Here is a 23,992-nt window from a genome sequence, read left to right as displayed (position 1 = left end):
TTGGTTATTTGGAGCTATAAGACATCCTCACTTTGAAGAGGGATACCTTTTTAAAAATGTAATTCAGGTTCTGAACTCTAACTCAGTGGTAGAGGGTGTGCTTAGCAAGCATGAGGCCTGGGTTCAGTCTCCAGTTACCATTCCTCCAATTATGTAATTTACAAGAACACTCTGTGGCTGTCTGAGGAGAAAATTATTTCAGCATTTGTTTTCTGTTCTGTAAATGTCCATTGTCATGAAGAGACATTATTTTTTTAAAAAAATATTGTTAGTTGTAGATGGATACAATACCTTTATGTATCTTTATGTGGTGCTGAGGATGGAACCCAGTGCCTCACATGTGCTAGGCAAGTGCTCTACCACTGAGCCACAACCCCAGCCCTGAGATATTATTTCTTGTTTGAAAGAAAGATAGTGCAGGGAATTTCCTTTGGGGACCTAGTTGTGTATAAGTATCCTTATTTCTCTTTATACAAAACAGTCCTTTAAAAAAACAAACACATTACTCATTGACCTTTTTCTGAGAGTCTCACTGTGCTGCCCAGGCTGGTCTCAAACTCCCAAACTCAGCCATCCTCCTGCCTCAGTCTTTCCAGTAGCTGGGCACAGTAGTTGTGTGCACCAGGCCCAGCTTCCTTTTTCCATTTTTAAAATAAACCGTGGTTTGATTTAAGGATCTGGTCTTTTCCCAATGAATTGGTAATTGTGCTCATGCCATTTAATGATACTATCTTTATCTTGTACTAAGCTGCTGAGCCCCAGGGCTGGCCTGTGTGCCCTGGAGACCAGTCACCATCCCACCATGTCGTCCAGCTTGGTTTTTCAGGGAGAGCCAGTGTGGGTTCTCATGAGGGGTTTGTGATGAGAGGTCATTACAGAGCTGTATTTTCTTTGCTTTGACCCTGGAGTTGCATTGGCTTTCTCTTCAGTTGTGTGTGTGTGTGTGTGTGTGTATACTGGGGATGAAACCCAGGGTTGCCATATTTTTTACTTTTGACAAGGTCTCTAAGTTGCAGAGGCTGGCCTCCAACTTAAGATCTTCCTGCCCCAGCCTGCTGAGTGGCTGGGATTGCAGGTGTATGCCACCACACCCTGCGGCCTGCAGTCTCGATGCATTTGTGTGGCTGCTTGACTGATTTTTGTTCTTTTTTACTGGGATGATTCTTAATTATGCTCAAGAGGGCTGTGTTTTTATTGCCTCTGCTTTACAGTGGATTTGGACGTATTGAAGAGCAAATCCCTCTGCTCTATTTTTCAAGAATTACTTGACTTTTCCTCCATGGCCCTGGAGGTACAGAGGGCAGGAGTCAGGCAAGTGCCTCCTTCTTCTCTTCCCTCTTGGGTCCTGGAGCCCCATCCTTTCTCTCTGGATCATAATCTCAAACTTCCTGAGCAAATGGTCTCTCCCAACTGAGCAGCACCCTCCTCACTGAGGACCTGCTGAGGAGACCCAGGAGTCCCTGAAGCTGCTGAGCCACTTTGCTGAGTCACCTATGTGGGAGTATATCATGTTTCCCAAAAGAGGGTTCATCACACCCCCAAGGTCAAGCACCAGTGCTCAGCTAAGATCATAGGAATTCTTCAAGTCCTGGCCCACCTCCCAGCTCCACGTCACTACTCTTGTCATTTGTCCTAGGAACCAGGTAGGGTGCTGGGATCATGGTGAGAAAAGACAGGGGCTCTCTACCACTGAGCCACAATCCCAGCACCCACCAGCCCTTTTTTCCTATACTTTATTAAGAGACAGGATCTCACTAAGTTACCTAGGGCCTCACTAAGTTGCTGAGGCTGAGGTTGAACTCGTAAACCTCCTGCCTCAGCCTCCTGAGCCACTGTTGGTCACTGCATCCAGCTTCTTGTCTTTTTTATTATCATTATTCTTGTGGGTGTGAGGTGGTATCTCATAGAGACTTTAATTTGCATTTCCCTGATGACCAGTGATGTTGGATACTTATATTTGTTGCCCATTTTAATATCTTCTTTGAAGAAATGCCTGTTTAGGTCCTTTGCCTTCCATACCCCCTTTTAAGTGATTTTTTTTTAAAAAAATAACTTTATATTTTTTAATATGGTGCTTAGGATCCAACTCAATGCCTCATGCGTGCTAGGCAAGCGCTCTTCCACTGAGCTACAACCCCAGCCCCTTTTGCCCATTTTTAAGTTGGGATTTTTTTTCAGCTGTTGAGTTGTAAGGGTTCTTTATATATTTTGGATATTAATCCCTTATCAGACATGCCATTTGCAAATATCTTTTCCTAGTCTGTAAGTTGCCTTTTCATTTTGTTGATTGTTCCATTACTATGCAGAAGCTTTTTAGTCTGATACAGTCTCACATATTTTTAATGTTTACAGCATGAACTTTTGGAATATACATATATATAATTTTTTTTTTACCAATTTTGAGTTGGATTTTGTATATGGTGTGAGGTAAAGGTCCAGCTGAATTCTTTTCCATTTGGTCAGACACCCTTAGTTGATGATACTGTCCCTTTCCTATTGTGTCCTTTTGGTGCACTTCTTAAAAATTAGTTGACTACCTATGTGTGGGTTCATTTCTGGACTCTCTGTCCTGTTCATTGGTCTGTTTGGGTTTTTATGCCAGTACTATACTGCTTTAGCTATTACAACATTGTGATATCACTTAAAATCAGGAAGTATGATACCTGTTTTTCTTCCCAAGTATTGCTTTGCTATTAAGGTTGGTGTGTGTATGTGGTTCTATATAAATTTTTTTATATAGATTTTTTTTTCTTTTGGGGAGAATACCATTGGTGTTTTGGTAGGGATTGTGTTAAATAGGTATATTGATTTGGTTATATGGAATATTAACAATAGCAATTATTCTGATCCACACAGAATATCTGATCCACACAGCCTTTTTGTGTCATCTTCAGTTTTGTTCATTGTTTTATAGTTTTTAGTGTAAAAACATTTTCCCCTTGGGGTGAAGTTTATTCCTAAGTATTTTTTTATGTTATCATAAACAAGATTGTTTTCTTGACATATTTTTAACTAGGCTGTGATCTGCATATAGCGGTACTATTGATCTTTTGTATATTGATTTTGTATCCTGCAACTTTATTGAATTCATTTGTGAATTCTAACAGGACTTTTTGGGTACACTCTTTGGGGGATCATGTCATTTGCAAATAGAAATGATGTTACTTCTTCCTTTCTGACTTGGATGCCTTTTATTTCCTTTTTTTTTTTTTTTTTGTCTTATGTCTGAGCTCTTGTCTTGTTCTGGTCTGAGATCCTGCCCAGCCACTGGCCACTGTGGAGACTTTGTATGAGATATTTCCATAAATTCCAGTGTACTGTCGCCACTCCAGTGGAGGAAAGACCTCTGAGTCTCCCTTAATCCCACACACCTCCTCCTGGCTACAGTCCCTTTCAAATTTTGGTGTTATCAAGGTCCAGTGTGTCCTACGTGGCGCTCTCAGCATGTATCCAAAGTTGTGCATATTTTTCTATCACTGGTAGTATTATTTTATACTTAATTTTCATCTTAAACTACGGCTTTGAGGCTTATTGATATTAAAATATCCAACTCCAGTTTATTATGTTTGTGTATTCATTAATGTGTAATAATTTGATTTTGATTCTCTTAAATGTTTGTCCCCTCAGAATTCATTTGTTGAAACCCTAATCTGCCTGTGCAAGTGTTAGGTTGGGCTTTTGGGAGGTGACTGAGTGGGATTGGTGCCCTTATAAAATAGACCAGAGAGAGCTCACTCCTCCCTGGCCCAAGGCAGTCAGGGTGTGTGCACAGTGCAGGTCCAAGGCTCCTGGGAGTCCTTGGGAATCCTCACGGCAAGGTGTCCCTAGTGAATAGGTAGAGCCTTTGGAAGGTGCTACAGATGGCAGCCAGCTCTCCTGAGGATGCTGCCCCCTTTCCAACAACATTGGTTTCAAACTGTGGGACATGGTGACCCATGATTCTGGGCTGTGGAATCAACTTAGTGGACTGGTGTGCTTTTTAAAATAAATAGTTCAGAAAACATGAGGAAGCAGCATGATAATAAGACATGTTGTTCTGTGAAATCCTCTCTCTGTCCCTTCTTCCTGGGATACACTTTCCTTCAGGTCCCTCGGTGCCTCTCCCCCGCACCATCTCCACTTCTTTTTTTCAGTCACCTTAATAAACCTGCTTCAAACGAAGCTCCCGCCTCTTCAACTGTCCGCTTCTCCTTTTCCTTTTTTGCAGAACCCTTTTATTACCCTCCACCATGCCCCGTGTTCTGTTGCTTGTCTTCTTCCCCATGAGAGGGCAGGGACCTTGGTTTGCTCTGCTCACTGCCATAGTGGCACCTGGAACACAGCGTGGTGTGCAGTAAGCACTCATCAAAACTTGCTGAATGAGTGAGTGCACGTGTACACTGTCTTGGGTGGCAAAGTGAGATTCATTACTTTCTAAGGCTTAAAGTGGAAAAAAAAATTGGAAAACTGCTCTAGAGAAACACACCTGTGATACACACGTATGGGAATGTCCGCAGAGTAGACATGCTGCAGTTGTAGGACAGTGGAAGCCATCTGCCTTGGGTGGCTGTGACAGCATCAGCCTGGTTGTGTATAAACAACTGACATTTATTTTCTTACAGCTCTGGAGACTGAAGTCTGAGATCAGGGTGCAGCATGGTCAAGTTCAGGTGAGGGCCTCTTCTGGGTTAGAGACCACCAACTTCTTTCTGTGTCCTCACTTAGCAGTAAGAGTAACTCTGAGGTCTCTTTTATAAGGCCACTAGTCCCATTCATGACGGTGCCATCCCCTTGACCCTATCACTTCCCGAAGATCTTAACTAATACTATCATTTTGGGGTTTGGATTTTAACATATGAAACGGGGAGGACATAATCATTTAGCCCATTGTGTGTGGAAGTAGGGTAGGAAAAGGGGGGAAAATACTCTTAGCTTTTGCAGGTTGGTTTTCTGCTGGGGGCCCCTTCAGAGCTTGGCCTTCACTTCCAGCTTAGATCCTGAAGGTGAGTTCAAGGTGAGAACACAGGGCCTTCTTCCTTGGGTCATTTTGAGATGTGTCCCTCTCTGGCAATGTGTACCTTTCCTGTACCCATGAAAGTTGTTAAAAGCTGCCTTCCTCCACATATCTCCCTTCACCCTCTTCCTCTTCATGTCTTCCTTTGTCTCTTGCCCATCACAAGAGTTCCTTGCCCCAAGCTGCTGCAGCCAGTATCTGTAGGCACCTAAATGCTTTAGGTGCAAACTACCTAGGAAGACACTGACCATTCAGAGTTTAGTAAAACTAAGAGAAGCTCTGGTGACAGTTTCATAGACAGCAGCAAACAGGCGAACCCACAGCCACAGTTCCTCCCCCTCATGCAACCTGAACCTGGAACACTGGCTCATCCTTTAGGCTGATGCTCTGGGTGGGGTGCAGGCCATGGCAGATGGGTACTTTAAACAGCCACAGCATCTTCTGACTACAAAGGTGCTGCCACAACCCTGACCCTGACCCGCTTCTTTACCAAGCCTTCATCTGGTGGCTGGAAGGTTTAGATTCTATAATTCTGCAGAGGATAATCCTATCAGTTTTGTCAGTTCAACAGTTATTCCTGTTGGGGATTTCCTTGCTCTGCCATCCATTATAATGTCACTTCCCTTCAATCCCCCCCCCCTTTGGGGGTGGTGGTAAGAGGGATTGAATCACTGAGCCACATCCCCAGTTCCATTTTGTATTTAGAAACAGAGTCTCATTGAGTTGCTTAACACCTCACTTTTGCTGAGGCTAGCTTTGAACTTGTGATCCTCCTGCCTCAGCTCCCCACTCTCCAGCCTGTTTGGCCTTGGAATAATCTGATTCTGTGATTCTACTAATGGTTCCACTTAGTGGGAGATGATAACTAGAAACCAAGGTCTGGACACGTGTTTTTCTAAAGATAAAATTACGGCATATTCCTTTAGGCATTAAACTAGTTCTTGTACTAGGATTGTTACCGATTCTGCTAATACTCTTACTAGGTTTTGGAGAAATGCATATATTGCATTTTAGAAGAAATAACTATCTTTCAATTTTTCCTAATTCTGTCTATTAAGTTGGCTGCCGAGGAAGGTGGCTTAGCCGAGACAGAGACTGTCATCTCATGTACAATTCCATGCTAATATGTGGCCCAGGGGAGATGGGAGATAATAAGTACAGGAGAAAAAGCAAAGTCTGTGTAAAGATTACAGTTCAGGTTTTCCTCAGCATCTGTCTCTCGGCCCTTACATGACTGGTCTTTAGTTCTCTGGATCCACACATAGCTTTACTTGCTATGGCATCTCCAGTAATGGGCCATGGAAACAAGCCAGGAGCTCACACTAGTCATCACTTTGGCAGAAGGCACAGACTTTAAAATTTAATCAAGGAAAACCAATTTGCTTTTGATATAGTTTTTCTTTGTCATAAGAAAAAAGCAACATAATTTAAAATATGGATATCCTTGTGGCTTCATTTTATTTAACTAGAGGTGTTCTAGAAAGCTGGTCATTATTTAGGCTGCAGTCACGTTGCTTATTATATAGTTCTGAGGATCCTGATTGGACAGCACAGCTGAACATAGTGAGATGGAATAAAGACAGGGAAGGGAGGCTGAATCTTGGTCTCAAATAGAATGTAGCTCTGGTATTAACATCATGTCTTTATTTTTGTCAAAACGTACATTGTGTAATAAGCTATAATGACATTCCAGGGTGGAAACCTTTGTAGATAAAATTTCAACAAATATGCTATCAACTTTTGGTTCCTACCCTAAACTATACAATCTACCAGACTTTTAATTCCTGTTACATAGCATACAATCATCTAGAAAAGTACGCAGAAAAAGTGCTAAGCAATAAAACAGGAGTGATGTGTGTTTCACACATGAAAAATATGGCATTTCAGTTCAGTGGTGTAAAGGGGTAAATTAGTAAAATGAGACAGGCTACCTGGCAAGTAATCATTTGAAAGCAAAATTAGATCCTTACCTCACACCATATATTGCCAACTAATGTAGCAGTGATCCATGAATAATAAAATTAAATTACCTCAAAATTTATTTCACATATTAGAAAAATGGAGGTGCACCTGAGGTATGACAGGTTCCAAAGGTTAATTCTCCAAGTCTGGGTTATGAGAGTTCAGGGAAGCATACACATTTAATTGTTTCAAGTTGATATCCAATGCTCAAACTATTTACATCAAAATTTACAGGAAATACATTTTTTTATCAACACCTCAAAATAAGTGCTTAAAGTCCACTTCTGAATTGCATAACTCCTATAAAAGTGTAACTCTGTTATCAGTTACAATGTCTTCAATTATTAGCAACAGAGCATTCTGAGTCAACTGGCTTAAAAAATAAATTTAGTCTATCACAAAACAAACAGTCCAGACATGGAATGGCCACAAGGCTGGCTGGTTCCCAGGCTCAGTGACATCATCCAGGTCCCAAGTTCTTCCAATCTTTCTGGTCAGGATTAAACTATAATCACTGTTGAAAGGCGATGCCAGGCACCAGATCCAGGAAAGGCGACATTGACCAAAGACTCCATTTCACCTTGCTTGAGTCCTTGAACCTTTGAGGAAATCTTTTCCAGAAAACACCTGTCAGGTACCTCTTTATCTAGACTGATCCCAGGACCACTCTAAACCAACTGCTGGCAATGAGAAAGGTGATCATTACTGATTGAAACTAATCAGGATTTATCTCCTATCCTGTGAGGACAAATGGATACCCAGACTCTGCCTGCAAAGAGTAAGGAGGGAGGACTGGGGGCGATGTCTGCCCAATTAATGTGTTCTCAATTCCTTCAGTAGTGGAAAGGAGCAGAGCACAACATTCACAAACTCTATCACAAAAAGAAATCTAATTTCTATGTTACACAGTATTTGTGCTCTACACACATTTATGTAAGCATCCAAATAAAAAATAGGTGAAAAACAGAATGGGAATATTTTAAGTAACCCTCTCCCCCTTTTTATTTGTATAGAATGCAGTAAGTTCTAAAGCTCTTTGTCACTCTTGGAGACTTCTGGCTTAATAATTTAAAATTATCTATGCAGAGTTTTCTATTTTATACATCTAGATCTATCTCCTTTGCTGATCTATCTCCTTTATCTATAGGTGAAAATATTATAAAAAATGGCTTCTTAATGGATGACATAGTTCATTAACAATGATCAAATGTGTTTGTAAATGACAAATATTATCTCACTGAAAATACATATTAAGATATTAACATTGTGATGCTATTTAGAGTGGGCAATCTTACCCTAGGTGTTATAAACTAATAAGGAAACAAGGTTTTTCAAACAAGATTCAAACTGAATAACAATTACTATAATGTATCATAGTAAAAAACAAACAAAACCCCCCTAAATCCTATTGTTCCTCAGGAACCGTTTACATGAGCTTAATCTAGTAGAGTTGGCTAGCTATCCCAATAATTTTACATTTTCTATTTACAAAAAGAGTATGTTTATTCACAGCAGATATGTTCTGTTTTTGTTCAAACTGTTTACAAAAAGTTTGTTATATGAGAAACACGTCTTTACATATTAACATTTTCCAAAGGAGTACGTTTACCACATTCCTTAATCTGTTAAAATTCCCTGATATGTAAAGCAGTTCAAATCCATGGTGAGACATACACATTCTAAATATTGACATTTTTATTTCTGTATAGTCTAGTATTTAGTGAGTTGCATGGTCTTGTTAACAGTTGTTGTTCTACCTCGTGAATGTTCAGATGATGAATCTGACCTATACGCAAGGGCCTGTCCACACTCACCTGCACGAACTGTGATAAACAATGGTGCCTTGGTATCCAGGGCTGGATGAAGGGAGGGCTAGTTATTATTTCCATGACCCCTCAGATACCCAAATGTGCAGATGCTCAAGTCTTTATGTAAAATGGTATAGTATTTGCATATAACTAACATAATCCTCTCCATATACTTGAAATCATTTCCAGAATACTTACAATACATAACATACATGTTATGTAAATAGTTGTTACACTGTATAGTTTAGGGAATAATGACAAGAAAAAAAAGTCAGTGTTCAGAACAGATGCAATTTCTTCACCAAATATTTTCAGTTGGTCAAATACGTAGACATGGAACCGATGGATACAGAGGGCCCAGTGTACAATAGTGTTTGACTTCATGTAGAGTTTTTGTCTATTATATTAAAAGGTTTCTGAGGCACAACTTTAGAGAAGCCTTCCCACATCAACTACGTTCATATTCCCTCTCCTATGAATTCTTTGATGGCTATTGAATGCTGATTTGTGGTAGAATTTTTTCCCACATTCAGTACATTCATAGGGCTTCTCTCCTGAATGGGTTCTGTAATGCACAGTGAGGTATGACATCCGAGAGAAGGCTTTCCCACATTCGTTACATTCAAATGGTTTCTCTCCAGAATGGATTCGATGATGTATGGTGAGATATGACATTTGAGAGAAGCATTTCCCACATTCAAAACATTCATAAGCTTTCTCTCCTGTATGTGTTCTCTGATGTCTATTAAGGGCTGAATTCTGACAGAAGGTTTTCCCACATTCACTACATTCATAAGGTTTTTCTCCTGAATGAATTCTATGATGTATAGTGAGGTATGACATCTGAGAGAAGAACTTTCCACATATGTAACATTCATAGGGCTTCTCTCCTCTGTGTATTCTCCGATGTCTACAAAGGGCTGAATTCTGGTAGAAGGTTTTTCCACATTCACTACATTCATAGGGTTTCACTCCTGAATGAGTTCTATGATGTATAGTCAGGTACGACAGCTGGGAGAACAGTTTTCCACACTCATTACATTCATAAGGTTTCTCTCCTGTGTGTACTCTCTGATGTCTCATGAGGGCTGAATTCAGATAGAAGGTTTTCCCACATTCAGTACATTCATAGGGCTTCTCTCCTGAATGAGTTCTGTAATGTACAGTTAGATAGGATAACCGAGAGAAGAATTTCCCACACTCATTGCATTCATAAGGTTTCTCTCCTGTGTGTGTCCTCAGGTGCGTTGTGAGAGTAGACTTGCGGCAGAAGCATTTCCCACATTCACTGCACTTGTAGAGTTTCACACCTGTGTGAATTTTCTGGTGATCATTAAGTGCTGATTTCTGGGAGAAGGTCTTTCCACAGTCATGGCAAACATAGGGCCTCTCTCCTGAATGTGTTCTCTGGTGTTGTGTGAGGTGTGTCTTCTGGCAAAAGGATTTTCCACAATAACTACATTCATAGGGCTTCTCTCCTGAGTGAGTTCTCTGGTGTTGAATGAGGTGTAACTTCTGGTAGAAGTTTTTCCCACATTCATTACATTCATAAGGCTTCTCCCCTGTGTGGGTTCTCTGGTGTACAGTGAGAGTTCCTTTCTGGCAGAAAGACTTCCCACACTGGTTACATTTATAAGGTTTCTCCCCTGTGTGAGTCCTCTGGTGTATAATGAATTTGGATTTTTTACAGAAAGATTTTCCACACTCTCGGCATTCATAGGGTTTCATTTCCATGTGAGATCTCTGATGAACACTGAGATCTGACATCTGGAGAAAGGCTATTTCAGATTCATTCCAATTATATGGTTTCTCCTCCATGTGATTAACAAAAACTGTGTCCTTTTGGAAGGCTTTCTGGCATTCGATGTATTCAAAGGGTTTCTCCAAAATATGAATTTTCTGATAAATATTTTGTTCACTTAAAGCATAAGCTTCTCCATTTTGATTAAATTCATAAGATTCATCTCCTGGATGAGGTTTCTCAAGTTTAATGTGGAGAAGTGATTTCCCACATCCACTACATTCATTGGGTTTCATCCTTGCATAACTTCCATCACTACTGATATACTCCGAGACAGATGTTAAACTCTTTTCACATAAGTCACATTTAGAGGCCACTTTTCTTGAAGGAACAGGGTTTATTTCTACATTAAAAGCTTTACCAGAAACATTACCTCTCTCTTCACCCAGGGTTTTGTTGATGAAGAACATATCTTCATCTTCTTGGAGCTTCTCCATTGGGTCTTCCACTTGCCAGACCTCATCTAAAAAGAGGCAAAATGAACCAACTTTTGTACATCTTCCTACAAGAGATATGGAATGAGACTGGCACACAGCACCTTACTGTGGGTAGGTGCTAGCTTAATGGACAGATGGATAAAATTCCAAATGCTTTTCTCCCTCATTCTTTTGTTTGGAATAACAGACAAACACACTAGAAAGTGGTGGAGAAACAAAGTAAACTTGACAAAAACATGGCACCTCTGATCTTTGCTACTTTGTATTTTGTTCAAGGGTACACAAGGTAAAATACAGACACAGCAATGACTGGCAGAAAAAAGGATGATGGATGAATGGCTGACAAACATGAAAGGACTGGGAACAAACAGGATGAATGACAAGGAGCTCTGCTGAACAAGGAGGGTCACATGCCATATCCAGGCAGGGATTCATTTTGGAGGTGGATGAGCACTTTACTCCATATCACTTCCTATCAGCTGGGAGAGGTGGATTACGGTCTAAGGCATTATTCTAAGATGTCTGTGGCAGCACTCTCACTGCTCTACATCCTTACATACTACTATGCCTTTTCACCTCCATCCCCCACAGTAGTGCTGAATAAATTTACATCTAAACTTTCTCATGTCTAGAACCTATAACCAGCGTTTTCCCTAACTCAGCTTCACCTGGAAGGAGAGTTCTGGAACATCCATGTCCATAGGAAGTATAAAATGGTCCACAGGACACCACCCTTCTGAAAGTTTAGATTCTAAATATTCTAACAACACTGATTTAATACTAAATTTATTCTGGCCATGAAATTCCTTTTCTTCCTATTTGGACAGTCTCACATGAACTCTGACGAGGCAGCCTAGGTGAGCTAGTTAATAGCCTCCATAGTTAGTATCCCCACCTGTCAAGTGGAGATGATGGCCCCTACCTCATAGGGTTGTTATGGGATTACTGAAGTTAATGATGCGCTCAGAACAGGCCCAAAACACATGCTCAATGATTTGAGCAATTATTTTTCTTATTTTCAATCTCCTGATAATTTCCTTAAACCAGTCCTGCTCCTGACATTTTGCTCTTACCTAATTGAGTGTGAATGCTTCCCCACCCCTCAGTTTAAGTTAGTGTATAAACCTTAAGCATCAGATCCCTCAGCCTGCTTTTTTAATAATGGGCTTTAAACTTTTTTTTTTTAACTTATCTTACAAATTCTGGGATGAACCTAACTAATGTACCTGCTGTCATCCATATCAAATGAAGCCATATCAATTTTATTCTCTCAAACCAAGAGCTTCCCTGAATCCACTGCTCATCAACAGATAAAATGGTTTTTAAAAAAATCTGATAATACTTTTTACCATCTGGATTCACAATGGCTAGGATGAGTTGTTACTAAAAATACTCTGTCCCAGGAAAGCCAAGCTTATTTGTTAGATGAAGAGGGTTGTCAGAGACTGATCATGATCTCAGAGCCTCGACTTATGTTAAGACTATTGTGGTGCCCAACACACCCCCAGTGCATTTGTAGACACAGGTCTCTGATCTTATTGCTTCCCTCTTTACCTGGCTTCATCCACTCAAAGCCTATCTGTAAAGGCTTTTCTATCCTTGAACAGAATCAGATATTCTTAACTGGAATCACAGAGGTATTTTTCTAGTATGTAAGAAAATATGGGGATGTGACTCAGGCATGCATATTTAGAAATAACTGCCTATAAATTATTTTTGAATGGATGGACAAGAAAGTTCTTTGATCTGAATGGCTCCACAGAAAAATCAAGAAACAAATGTCTACTCTATGTTACATACTATATTGAGGGAGAACATAACATTTTCTTTATAGGATTATAATCCAGGAGACCAAAAAAGCTTAAGCAAAATATATATCCTGTAGGATTACAGACTACTTTTCTTTTTCTTTTTTTGGTTGAACTGAAGTTGAAAGAAGGAAGAAATTGGAATGGTAAGAGGCAGGAAGGAAACAAACTTCAAATAGGTAGAAAATTCAAGCCCAGACACTAAGAACATGTTACTTGGGTAAGGAGAGCCACCCTAGTGAAGTGTGAAGCTGCAGGAATGAAAATCTCATGAAGAGAAGATGTCAGGAGCATGGGCAGAATGAGTTTAGTGAGTGGGGAAATTAATTCCTCTAGGCAATACAGGGCAATACTGTGGTGATCCCTGAAAGACAAAGAAGTCGTAATGGATAGAGCAGGTTTGTCTTGTAAGGCTAGTGATAACCTAACTGGAGACGTCAGATGAAGATGTCTTGAAATCCAATTATGATTCACAGTAATATAGCGATGAGAGAGTACAGTTCTTGTTTACATAAGGCAAAGGAAACTGACAAAATTCAAAGGATAAATTAATACATCTCACAAGGAATAAAACCCAGTCACTCATCCTGGCCAGATCAGTAATAGCTGGTGACAAATGGGCATTTTTAGTGAGTCCACAGGGGCACTATAGGGAAAGAGAAGAATAGTGTAATTTAGTAAATAAGGGAAGGGGGAAAGGTTCTTAGTAATTATAATTTTAAAAAGATCATGATCATTTTCAGACATGTAGAATGAGAGAAGCTCTGTACTGCTATGAACAGAAAACACTTGGTCTGTAGAACAGTGTTCTACAGAACAGTAGCAAAGATTTCAACCTTAGTGTGAGCAGTATAAAAACATACAAACAAACAAAAACCTGACAGACTTGAGACCGGAGAAACCCTTTTGAGGACCTCGTGAAACAGGGAAATCACAGCAGGTGGAAACAGATCCTTCAGAGACATTTCTGGAGAAGGTGGAAGGACAAATAAATATAATTTATGTATGTAAAACCTATTAAGCAGCTGCTACAACAGCAATGTTACTCAAGGCATTAGGAACAACAGTAAATTAGAGTCAAGATAAAAATGAGCGTTTAGGAAAAGAGGGAGTCACTAGGGAGTTACTACTATTACCAAACTCCAGGAGGGCTAAATTTCAGGAATGATCAGCACCATCCAATAAAGCTTAATGTATATACCAATGAAGGTGGATGAAATCTACTGTTTAGGCACAGGTAGGGATTTTGGCATCTGACCTCAAGGAAAGAGGAGTAAAAAGTGGAACTGAGGATAATAGTAAGTCTGAGGCATTTCACAGCAAAGAAAATAAAAACACTTAAAACAGGAAGGTAATTAGAACATAAGAGTCACATGTTATTTTTGGTAACAGCCTTAAGAATATCTAAAAACAAAAGGAACCTATGATAATGGATTACTGAAATGCTAGAAGATTGAGCAAAGACCCAAGGTTTAAGAGGAAGAAGGAAGGGGCTGACTTTTGATTCTGGGCAATGGTTAAGTAGGGCAAAGCTCTGCAGACATACATTTTCATTAGAAAGGAAGGAGTCTTGGGGAACGAGAGTCAGGTACCTACAGTGTAAAAGTAACTAGTATTTCTAAAGGTTTGGGACCATTAGAAAAGTCCCTGGGAGAGAAACTCCCCATTACCAATCTCCTCTCTGCCTCCACTAACACACCTGGATAGCTTTGAGGTGGAAATTCTCCTTCTACTATCCATGGCTCTTCTCCTTGCTCCAACTTGATGATAACATCCGGTTTGATAATGTGATACCCTGTTAATGAGAAATGAAAGAGAACTTGAACCTGGCTGCTTGGCTGCAGGGCCTCTGTCATGCGGGGCAAGTGCTGCTGTACCAGCTGCACAACAAAGTGCCCTGGTGCTTTATTAAAATCAGAGCCTTTCACTGGGAAGGTCAAGACCACAATGCCCTACCTGGTGCCAAAAACACTATTCACATTTGTCCCATCCAATTCAAAGTTAAATCAGAGAAATCCCATGTATTTTAACAACTGAGAAAGCAAGCTTTCCTCACCCACAGAAACGAGGTTGCTGTAGTTCTCCAGCATCACATCCCTGTACGTCACCTTCTCATCAGGGTCCAGCTGCTGCCATTCCTCCTGGGTGAAGTCCACAGCCACATCCTTGAATGACACCGGCCCCTGCAGTGGCACCACAATTGGAATTGGGTGACATGGAAAAGGTACACAGAGACAAGATCTTTTCAAGCTCACTGGTAAAGTTAACCATGAACATTGTATACCTTGGCCTGAGGCTATAGCTCAATTGGTACAGTTCTTGCCTTGATTGCACAAGGCCCTGGGTTCAATCCCCAGCACCACAAAACAGAACAAAACAAAACACAACACTGTATACCTTATTTTACATTACAGGCCGTGGAAGAAAAACACATATATCATAAATATAGTGGCAGGGGGCTTATTCATATACATTAAGAAAATGAAAATGCTGGACTTGCACTGGGAGCCAGGCATAATCCTGGCTGTTGGGGAAACTAAAACTAGCAGGCACAACTCTTGTCCCCAGGGACACAGGTCTGAAAAATCCCAGGACGCACTGTGCTACTCAACTGAATACTCTTCATTTTGCCTCCAGAACAAAACGTTAGTTCTCCCTTAACCTTTCTGGCCATTTTCCTTTTCAATCTCTTCTGCTGGTTCCTCTCTCCTTCAAGTAATCATAAAGTTGGAGGGCCCCAGGGCTCAGTCTTTGGTCTTTTACTCTTTTTATCTGTGCTTGCTGCTTTGATGGTGAGTCTGCCTAGCTTCTTGGCTAATTTAATTGCCATCTATACAATGACACTTCTCAAACTTACATGACCAGTTCAGGCCTCTATTCTAAACTCCACACAGATACATATGTCCCATACCTGAAATATATACTCACCACACCTGAAATTCAATTGCTATTCCTGATCAAGCCTGTACCTTCTCTAACCTTCTGAACCACTCTGCAGTATTTGCCACAATCACCAAAGCAATAAGCAAGCCAGTATTTGCCACAATCACCAAATACTCTGGCTTATGTTCTAGTTTTCTCTTTCACTATAGGAAAGTCCACAGCCTGCTACAGAAGTATCAGTAATAGCATGACTTGGTTTCTCTAATTCCCAGCTGGGAACCGAGAATTTCCTTTCTTTCTATTTACACATTCTAGGAGAGGAGAAGCACATTTCTGAGAATGGACAAACAGCCTACCAAGAAATTTAAATGTGCATCCTTTGAAAAAACTGTCCCACTCACAAAAACATACCAGCACTAAAACGGTTTCCTTTAGAATCATCACCTCTGCAATAAGATAATATAATATGGTCCCGATCACATACTGAAACATCAGCAGGAAACAGGAACTCCATAGAATATACTTGATGCAGCTTTGTGGACATGATGTGGACCTAGCAATGATGTCTACTGCCTATCTTACCACTTTTAGGTGGCTATTAAGTTTTATACACTTGCCAAGAAAGGATTATGAAACAGGTAAAAACAATAGTTCCAGTTGATTTCATCTAAATGGGAAAAGAAAGACTCCATCATGTTCAGGGGCCATGTGGGACACTGATAAATTTCTGATATTTCTGAATGTTTTGGCTTCTCCATGTGAAACCATCCACAAGGACAGGAAGGGTCCTGCTGTTGGAGATACTGTGTTGTCTTTCAGTTCTATTTGCTAGGTGTCCAGGGACCAGGCTCAGGGGTCTGGAAGGGCTAAAGGTGGTCAGGGCAGAGAAAGCCCAACTGCAGATGGGACACATGGAGACAGAAATGGACCTCCCTCAGCCAGAATGACCTATAACATGCCTGCCCAGCAGGTGATAGAAAGTAAAGCATGGCTTCCAGAAGCTCTGCCCATACTCCATGCAGGCATCTCAAGACTTGACCTGGGGCTACCATGGTGAGGACCCACAGGGCCCATAGTTTGTACACTGCATCACTTTGCCTCACTAAGTGGACCTAGCAATGATAACTTACTTATTTTTTAGAAAAATAAGACTGGTTTCATTTACTCTGGCGATGGGTCCATGTTTAATTATCCACCTGATATTTACCAATACAGTCATGTGGATTGGATAACAGTAGGCATATCACCAGCACAATGCCTTCAAATCACTCTTAAGGAGAAGAGGGGGCAATGTGGAGAAGTCATCAATTCAGGAAAATTCAGGTAAGGAAAGAGTCTTATAAATACAAAGTACATGTAATAAGACCATACATACCTATGACTATAACGAAGTGAACTCATAGAATCTCTTTTCTAAACCAGAACAGTTCTTGTGGTAAAAATGTCCTAGGGACATGCACTTTATCAAAAACACACTTAAAATAAACATACTAAACTGGATGTGGTGGTAATGCCTGTAACGCTAGCAACTAGGGAGATTGCAGCAAGAGGATCTCAAGTCCGAGGCCAGCCTTAGCAACTTAATAAGACTCCATCTCAAAATAAAAACTAAAAAGGACTGGGATATAGCTCAATGGTAAAGCACCACTAGGGTCAATCCCCAGTAAATAAACAAACACACCATTTCATTTACACGTCTCCTCTATAGAGCTTATTTGAGTCTTTCCCACTAAAGGAGTCTTAAAGTGAGTTTAAGAAGGAATATTTCATTATTTTCAGAAGCCCAGTATTTAGGAGAGTACTTACATTTATGAATGAATAAATTAGTGATTACTTAATTAATAAGGAATACTAACTGAGGTAAGGAAGGCTATTCTGGGGTCAAAAAAGTTAAATGGGCCTTGTATATTAAAAGTCATCACCAAATGCAAGAGACTGAGGGAACAGGGCATGAAGAACAGTCAAATGTTAATGCACCTTATTTTAACTCTCAATTTGCTTTTTTAAAAAATTGCTTATAACTTTGCCTTATGAGGGAAATAAACAGTATATGATGAAAAAATTAGAGTTTGTTGTTTTTAATGCCCACAACATGCTGCTGGAAAACAGCATTCTCATGAATGTTCCAAACTGAGTTTTTTATTTGATGATGGCTTTCAATCATTTGCCTGAGTTCACTTTTATCCACAAAAGGAGAAATTTTATCCACAAAAGAAAAAATTTCACTGTTCCTACTCTGGCATAAAACAAGAAGTTTTACAATGAATAACTTTGATAAATGGGTTTCAATAAACCTAGATAAACTATTGTTAGAAACAATCAGAACTGTAGCATTTAAGGGCTTTAGGTCAGTTTTATAGGACAAGGGTACAATGTAATGTCTGCTTAGCCAGGTAGGAATGCCTGTTGTCCAGCCACTTGGGAGGCTGAGCAGGAGGCTCCCTTGAGTCTAGGAACTCTTCATCAGCCTAGGAAAGACCATGAGACCCCATCTCAAAGAAAAAGTGCTTATTAGATATATTATTCCAGAAATAGTTTTGTAATAATAAAACTCAGGACCGAATTATGTTTTCACCAAAGCCAAAGCAATGGGCCTGAGGGTGAGGATAATTTTGTGAACTTCTCAATGGACAACTTCCTCAGAGTTGGATTTCGGTGCAGGCAATGCTGTCCTCCACTGCTGCAGGGAAGGAGCCTTCTCCTTACCTCTCTGAGACTCTTTCTGGGAGTGGCTGGGGAGGATAGGAGTTCAAGGTAAAGCACTGGAACTCCATTAAGTAAACAATGAGAGAAAATGCATATTCCTCAAGACCATAAAATGAAAAAGACCAAGAGGAATTCAACAAATGGCCTGTTAGCTTGGTTGCCTCTAAAGGTCAGTGATCTCATGTGCATCACTGGGAACCAGATGAAGAGAGAACAGCTAAACCCTCCCAAGGCCAAAAGACTGCAAACTGGGGTCTGCCCAACCAACAAGAGTGCTCTTGTACATCATGCCAAACATTCTCAGTTTTACAGACTCAAGAGTGAGTCCATCAGTATGCACCTACACCCCAACCAAGGAACATGTCACATGCAGCACTGAAAGGGAGGGAAGGTCAAGATTCTCAGAAATGAGAACCAGAGGACAAACCCCTCCCACTCCCACCACTAATGTCACCTGTTTAAGATCCTGCACTGGAACACTGAAGGATAGGATGCTCTGGATCTGGGAAGCCCATCCATGCAAGCTTTCTCATTCTGAGAAATGTTAAAAAAGGTGAAATACTCCATTTCTCAAAATGAAAATATTTCAGAATATATGGTAATGCTGGAAAATGAAATATAAAGATGATCAACTTGGAAGAAAATGTTTACCAACATGACCAAACTAGAAAAATTTAAAAATGCTCAAGAGTACTCAGTAAACAAGAAAAAAGCAAAATAAAGTAATTTCATAATAGAAAGATCTGCATGGATGTTATGAGTAGGCATTTTACATAAATGGGCAAGTCTGAAAAGGCTCCTGTACAGTTCCATGATTTGACAGTCCAGAAGGGACAACAACATAGAAACAGTAAAAAGATTAGTGGTTAACAGGAGTTGACAGTAGGACTAAGCAAGAGAGAACATGGGGCATAGGATTTTAGGACACTGTAACTGCTCTGCATGAACCTGACGGTAGTCAGTGGATACCACATTATACATTTTGTCAAAATCTGAACCAGAAGCCTCTGGGATAACTGGGACTACAGGCCTGCACCACAGCACTGCACCTGGCTCATTTTAGGAAATAATAAAGTATTGATACTAAATCATCAGCTATAACAAATGTATAACCCCATTCATGATTAAGAAAAACATCAGCAGACTGACATACCTGGGTCCGGGTCATGGAAACACCGTCACATTCCCCATCTGGCACTTTAGTTGGAAACCCGAGCCCCCTTGTGCAGCGCCCCCAGAACCCCCTCATGGCATCCTTTACACATCTCAGCCTATTTGTTACATCCTTTTATCAGACGACTCACTTTCCCAATTAAAAGGTTTCAAATTCTATGAAGGATGAAACCCAAACCTGGTACAGCACTGTTAGGTCTTTCGTCAGTCTCAGTATTTACCTTCATTCTTGGCTCTGGAAGTGAAACTTGTTACTGGTCCTCTGGAAGCCTTGCTCAGGGCACCCATGCAGTCTCCTAAACCCCTTGACTGACCTCTATGACTCCTCAAAGCCCGATTACACTACCACCACAGAAATTCCTCCTCATCCCCTGAGCCTTTCCCCTCAGTGAATAACAGAAATGGCACCTTGACAACACAATAAACATGACTTCTGCTTTGCCATCACTTCAGTTTCCCAGGCATTGAGTACAGACCCCTTTTACTGCTACCAGTTACTCTATGGATTGTTCCTCAAAGGAGCATCTGGGCTCCTCAAGGCTAAGAAGTGCCTCTTATAACCCCATCCCCAAAGCTGAAGTCAAGAGACAAAATACTAGATGAGGAAAAGGGCCAGAAAAGCAAGCCTAAGTAAGCAGGAAGCTGCCTTTGGAAATCCTTCAGGAAACAGAGGAGAGAAAAGTGTCTGTGGGGGCAGGACTGGTCTCCACAGCATCCAGCTGAGAAGCATCAGGCAATGACAGGAGCACCCAAAGACCACACTACATCCACACTGTAAGAAATGAAATGACTTTTCCGGCAAAGGAAGGAAGATACCAGGAAGTCAGATGGCTGACCCTGTGTGCTCCCTCAGTCTGGGACTGCTCTCCCCCTAAACCTTAGCCTCATGAGCTAATTCCTAGAAGACAGAAAGAAGCACACAGGAATGTCACATCCTACCCCCACCACTGAACAACACCCAGAACATCTGCAGCCCAAGCCTGCAACGTGTCCCCTCTCACTGACTCAAGGACCCCCCACCATCCAGCCGTGCACCCCTCTCCTACATGCATCAAAGGTTTTCCTTTTTTAGTGGATCATACCCTTTTTTATTCCTCCCATCAAAACAAAACAAAAATCCTATTTTGACCTCAACTCCTACTCTAGTTACTGGCCAATTTCTCTTTTCCCCAAAAAATTTTGGGTCCAAATTCCCCACTCAAAAAACAAAACAAAACAAAAAACAAACAAACAAACAAACAAACAAAAACCAGGAATATACCAAATCTACCACTCTCTCTTAAATCAAATCAGATCTAGCTAAACAAATCCTCAAGGAGTCAGAGGATCTCCCCAGAATTGAATCCCATGGCCAGTTCTGTCTTTAGGCTTAACTATGAATAGCATTTGACATAGTTGCTCCTCCACACTCAAACCTTTCATTTCCTTGGTTTCTGAAACCTCGTGCTCCCAGTTCTCACTCTTGCCCCACCCAGTCCCTCCTTCGGTAGCAGACTTTGCATGTGGGAGAGTCCTGGACTCACCCCCTTGTCTACCTCCCAACACAGTTTTCCATGCTGATTCCCAGTCCAGTCTGTCTCCTGAAGTCCCAACACATGTCCTGCACTCTTGCTATCACCACTTTACCTCATGTTAACAGAACCAATTAAAAATGGCTAAAACCTAATTTTCTCAAACCTGATTTTCCCACCATCTCTCCATTTCCAATTTAACAGAAACCTTGTTTTCCTAGTCACTCAGGGAGCCTCTGAAGAGCTTTCCACATGCACACAGCCTGATCAAATTAAAGTTTCAGGAGAAATTCTCAAGGCAGAAAGTGCATTTGAGCTAGTGAAGGAAAGAAGTAGAAGCAGAGAAAGGGAGTTTCTCCAAGAGTACAAAAACATCCTCCCGCAAAATGTGATAACAACGGTGGCAGGGAGAGAGTAAGGGGAAAGGATAAAAATCTTAGAATATGAAATTAACATGCTGGAACAACTGCACATGGCAACAGAGATGGAGAAATTTAAAGGATCCCATTTTTTTCTGGACAGGGTCACAGATTGGACAATGCCTCAATGAACAAGTAGGGGCAAGAATAGGAGACATAGGTGGGCAGGGGGCAAAATTGATGATTTGGGGATCCACTGCATCTATAAGCTTGAGGTACCCTCTGGACACACCCCTTGGAGATTCTCTAAAGGCAACTGGACAGAGGCATCTGATCCCCTTGGGGAAGCAACATGGACTCAAGGTTAAAGCACTGGACGGTGAGATTAGACAGGAGTAAGGAAAGTCATGAGCTATAGGCAAAAGAAAAATATGTGAAGAGAGCAGGAGAACTCCTCAGATTCAAAAAGAGGGCAACAAAAGAAATGGAATAAAAAATGACAGGGGAGACTGCAGAGTGTCTAAGACAACGATGGGCTATTAGCCCTGGGTGTGCATGTTAGAAATACCCAGTGTACATTAGGTCACTGGCAACCTTCACCAGAACAGGATGAGGGAAGTGTCAGGCACAGAATGGAGACCGTGGGAGGCAGGATAAAATGGGAATGGGAAATGAGGACACCTCTGCCAGGGATTTCTACTGCATTGTCTGCTGTGCAACCCAGACCAACCTGCAGAAAGAACTGCTTAGACTCACTTAAGGGTGAAGCCATTCCTCCAGCTAATCCAGGCTTTATCCCTGCATGGAGCAAAATGTCCATATGGCAAAGTTTTAGTCACCAGAAAGATCGTGTGTGCTGAGTCCTTCCTGGGCACTATGCTGTCTGCTCACATGACAGAAAAGTAAGGTATCAGTGGCAGCAGCTTACAGGTTATTATTTGGGAAGGCTATTCACAATTACATCAAGGAAATTTTTAAAATCCACGAGAAAGGAAACATATCATTTATGGTCAATGTAAGTCAAGGAATGTACGATATTTATACTTTTTTGCCAAAAATCGGAGACATACATGTACTATGGTTTTAAGAACTCTTTAGGGATCATGCTATTTATACATATGAATATAGAAAATCTGCTGAGTGCTGATTGCTACCATTTTGATTATATCTTGACTCTTTCTATTTTCATGTTTTGAAGTTGGAACTCTTATTGCCTCAGGACAGAATAAACACATGAACAGAAAAACTCACCAGGGATTTACTCATGTTCTGCTGCTCTTGGAAAAATATGGAGAATTGTGAAAGCAGAGGCGGATCTGGGAAAGAAAAATGCAAGCAGCGTCATTATAAGTTATCTGACCTGTCACAGCAGGAATCTCCTGCATAAAAACCTACCCAGAAAGTTCTGAGGACACAATATGGAAGACTGTCTCATTAGGCCTTTTCAGAAGGGATTGGAAAATTGGAAAATACTCAGGATGGTGCCTACCTATATGTTCGCAACCCACACATAATTAGAGGTGAATAAGTGTGAATTAACGTCAAATTTAATTGAAATAATGTGTTATCCTTAAATGTAAGCTAAAAAAAAAAAGGAATTCTGCTACAGAAAACTCATTTACTTTCTTACTTTTCAAACTACTGAAGATCAGAAAATTCATGAAATTCTCTGACTTACAGTCACCATGGTTGGGACTTTAATCATACAAATGTGAGTGGCCTGCTCAAAAAGATATCCTATTAAGAAATGTAGTAACTTATATGTAATACAGTAGAAGGAACCAGGCCTAGAAGTGCCTAAAAACACCTGGGTAACCTTTGTCAAATCATCCACCATGTCCTCCTCTATCAAACGAGGCAGTAAAAGGCTTTCCTGGATCCACACTGCATGACTCGACAAAGGCAGAACTAAGAGGCAAACGGTAAGGAACAGCGTTGCTGATGGACCTTTAGAGACATCTGGAGCACTACGAGGAGGAGGAGGAAAGGGAGTCGGGGTGGAGAAAGCAGTGCAGCCAGAAATCCCAGATGAGGCCGGTGTCCACTCCTTCTCAGGTACACTGTCCTCAAAGACCCACCCACCGAGCGTCTTGTCCCTCCTAGAGCTGCACAGCATCGACCCCGGGCGCGGGCGGTTCCCGTGGGTCTCTGCAGCTCCGGGATGTCCGCCCTCGCCCTCGCCAGGCCTTTCTGCTACTAAGGAGTCGGGGCTGGACCTAACGCACAACCTCGGGCCGCGCCTCCCTCCGGGACCCAGATCCGCCCCTTAGGACTCACCGTGCCGCGGAGCGCCGGCCCGGGTCGCGCAGCCCCTCTGCCGCCACTGCTGCTGCTTGATCCTCGGGCCCTCCGCCGCGAGCTCGGTCCTCGAGGTAGCGGTCAAGCCAGGGGGGACTCCGGGACACACAGCCTGCGCCCTTCGGCGATCACCCCACAGACTCCGCGGTCCTGGTCACCAGAGGCCCCAGACAGAAAACCAGGGCGGCGGTCACCTGGACGGACAGGAAGCCAGGGCGATGCCGCAGCGAGGCGCATGCGTGAACACGCACGC

General features: G+C 41.5%; 2 protein-coding genes across 4 annotated transcripts in view; one reads left to right on the top strand and one right to left on the bottom strand.

The window, feature by feature from the left end:
- LOC107155896 (zinc finger protein 665-like) overlaps positions 1-17,028 on the top strand; it is a 42,412-nt gene extending 25,384 nt beyond the window's left edge. Inside the window, exon 6 of the transcript XR_007341315.1 lies at positions 17,016-17,028. The gene's annotated coding sequence lies outside the window, so the exon portion shown is untranslated. The remainder of the gene's footprint in view (positions 1-17,015) is intronic.
- Znf12 (zinc finger protein 12) lies at positions 6,623-23,961 on the bottom strand. 3 transcript variants are annotated; one of them, XM_015502027.2, is made up of 5 exons: positions 23,719-23,957; positions 22,693-22,757; positions 14,866-14,992; positions 14,509-14,604; positions 6,623-11,027 (listed from the first exon to the last, which is right to left on the bottom strand). In XM_015502027.2, the coding sequence occupies exons 2-5, from the start codon at positions 22,705-22,707 to the stop codon at positions 9,193-9,195; spliced, it is 2,073 nt and encodes a 690-aa protein (XP_015357513.1). In that variant the 5' UTR covers positions 22,708-22,757; positions 23,719-23,957; the 3' UTR covers positions 6,623-9,192. The 3 variants fall into 3 exon arrangements, with proteins under 3 accessions (XP_015357513.1, XP_048641266.1, XP_048641267.1); XM_048785309.1 differs by lacking the exon at positions 14,509-14,604 and having other exon boundaries at positions 23,719-23,961; XM_048785310.1 differs by lacking the exon at positions 23,719-23,957 and having other exon boundaries at positions 14,918-14,992; positions 22,693-22,726.
- Positions 23,962-23,992: the final 31 nt, after the last annotated feature.

This window comes from Marmota marmota, unplaced genomic scaffold, assembly GCF_001458135.2.
Source record: "Marmota marmota marmota unplaced genomic scaffold, marMar, whole genome shotgun sequence".
NCBI classification, from domain to species: domain Eukaryota; kingdom Metazoa; phylum Chordata; class Mammalia; order Rodentia; family Sciuridae; genus Marmota; species Marmota marmota.
This window is presented reverse-complemented; position numbering and strand designations above follow the sequence as displayed.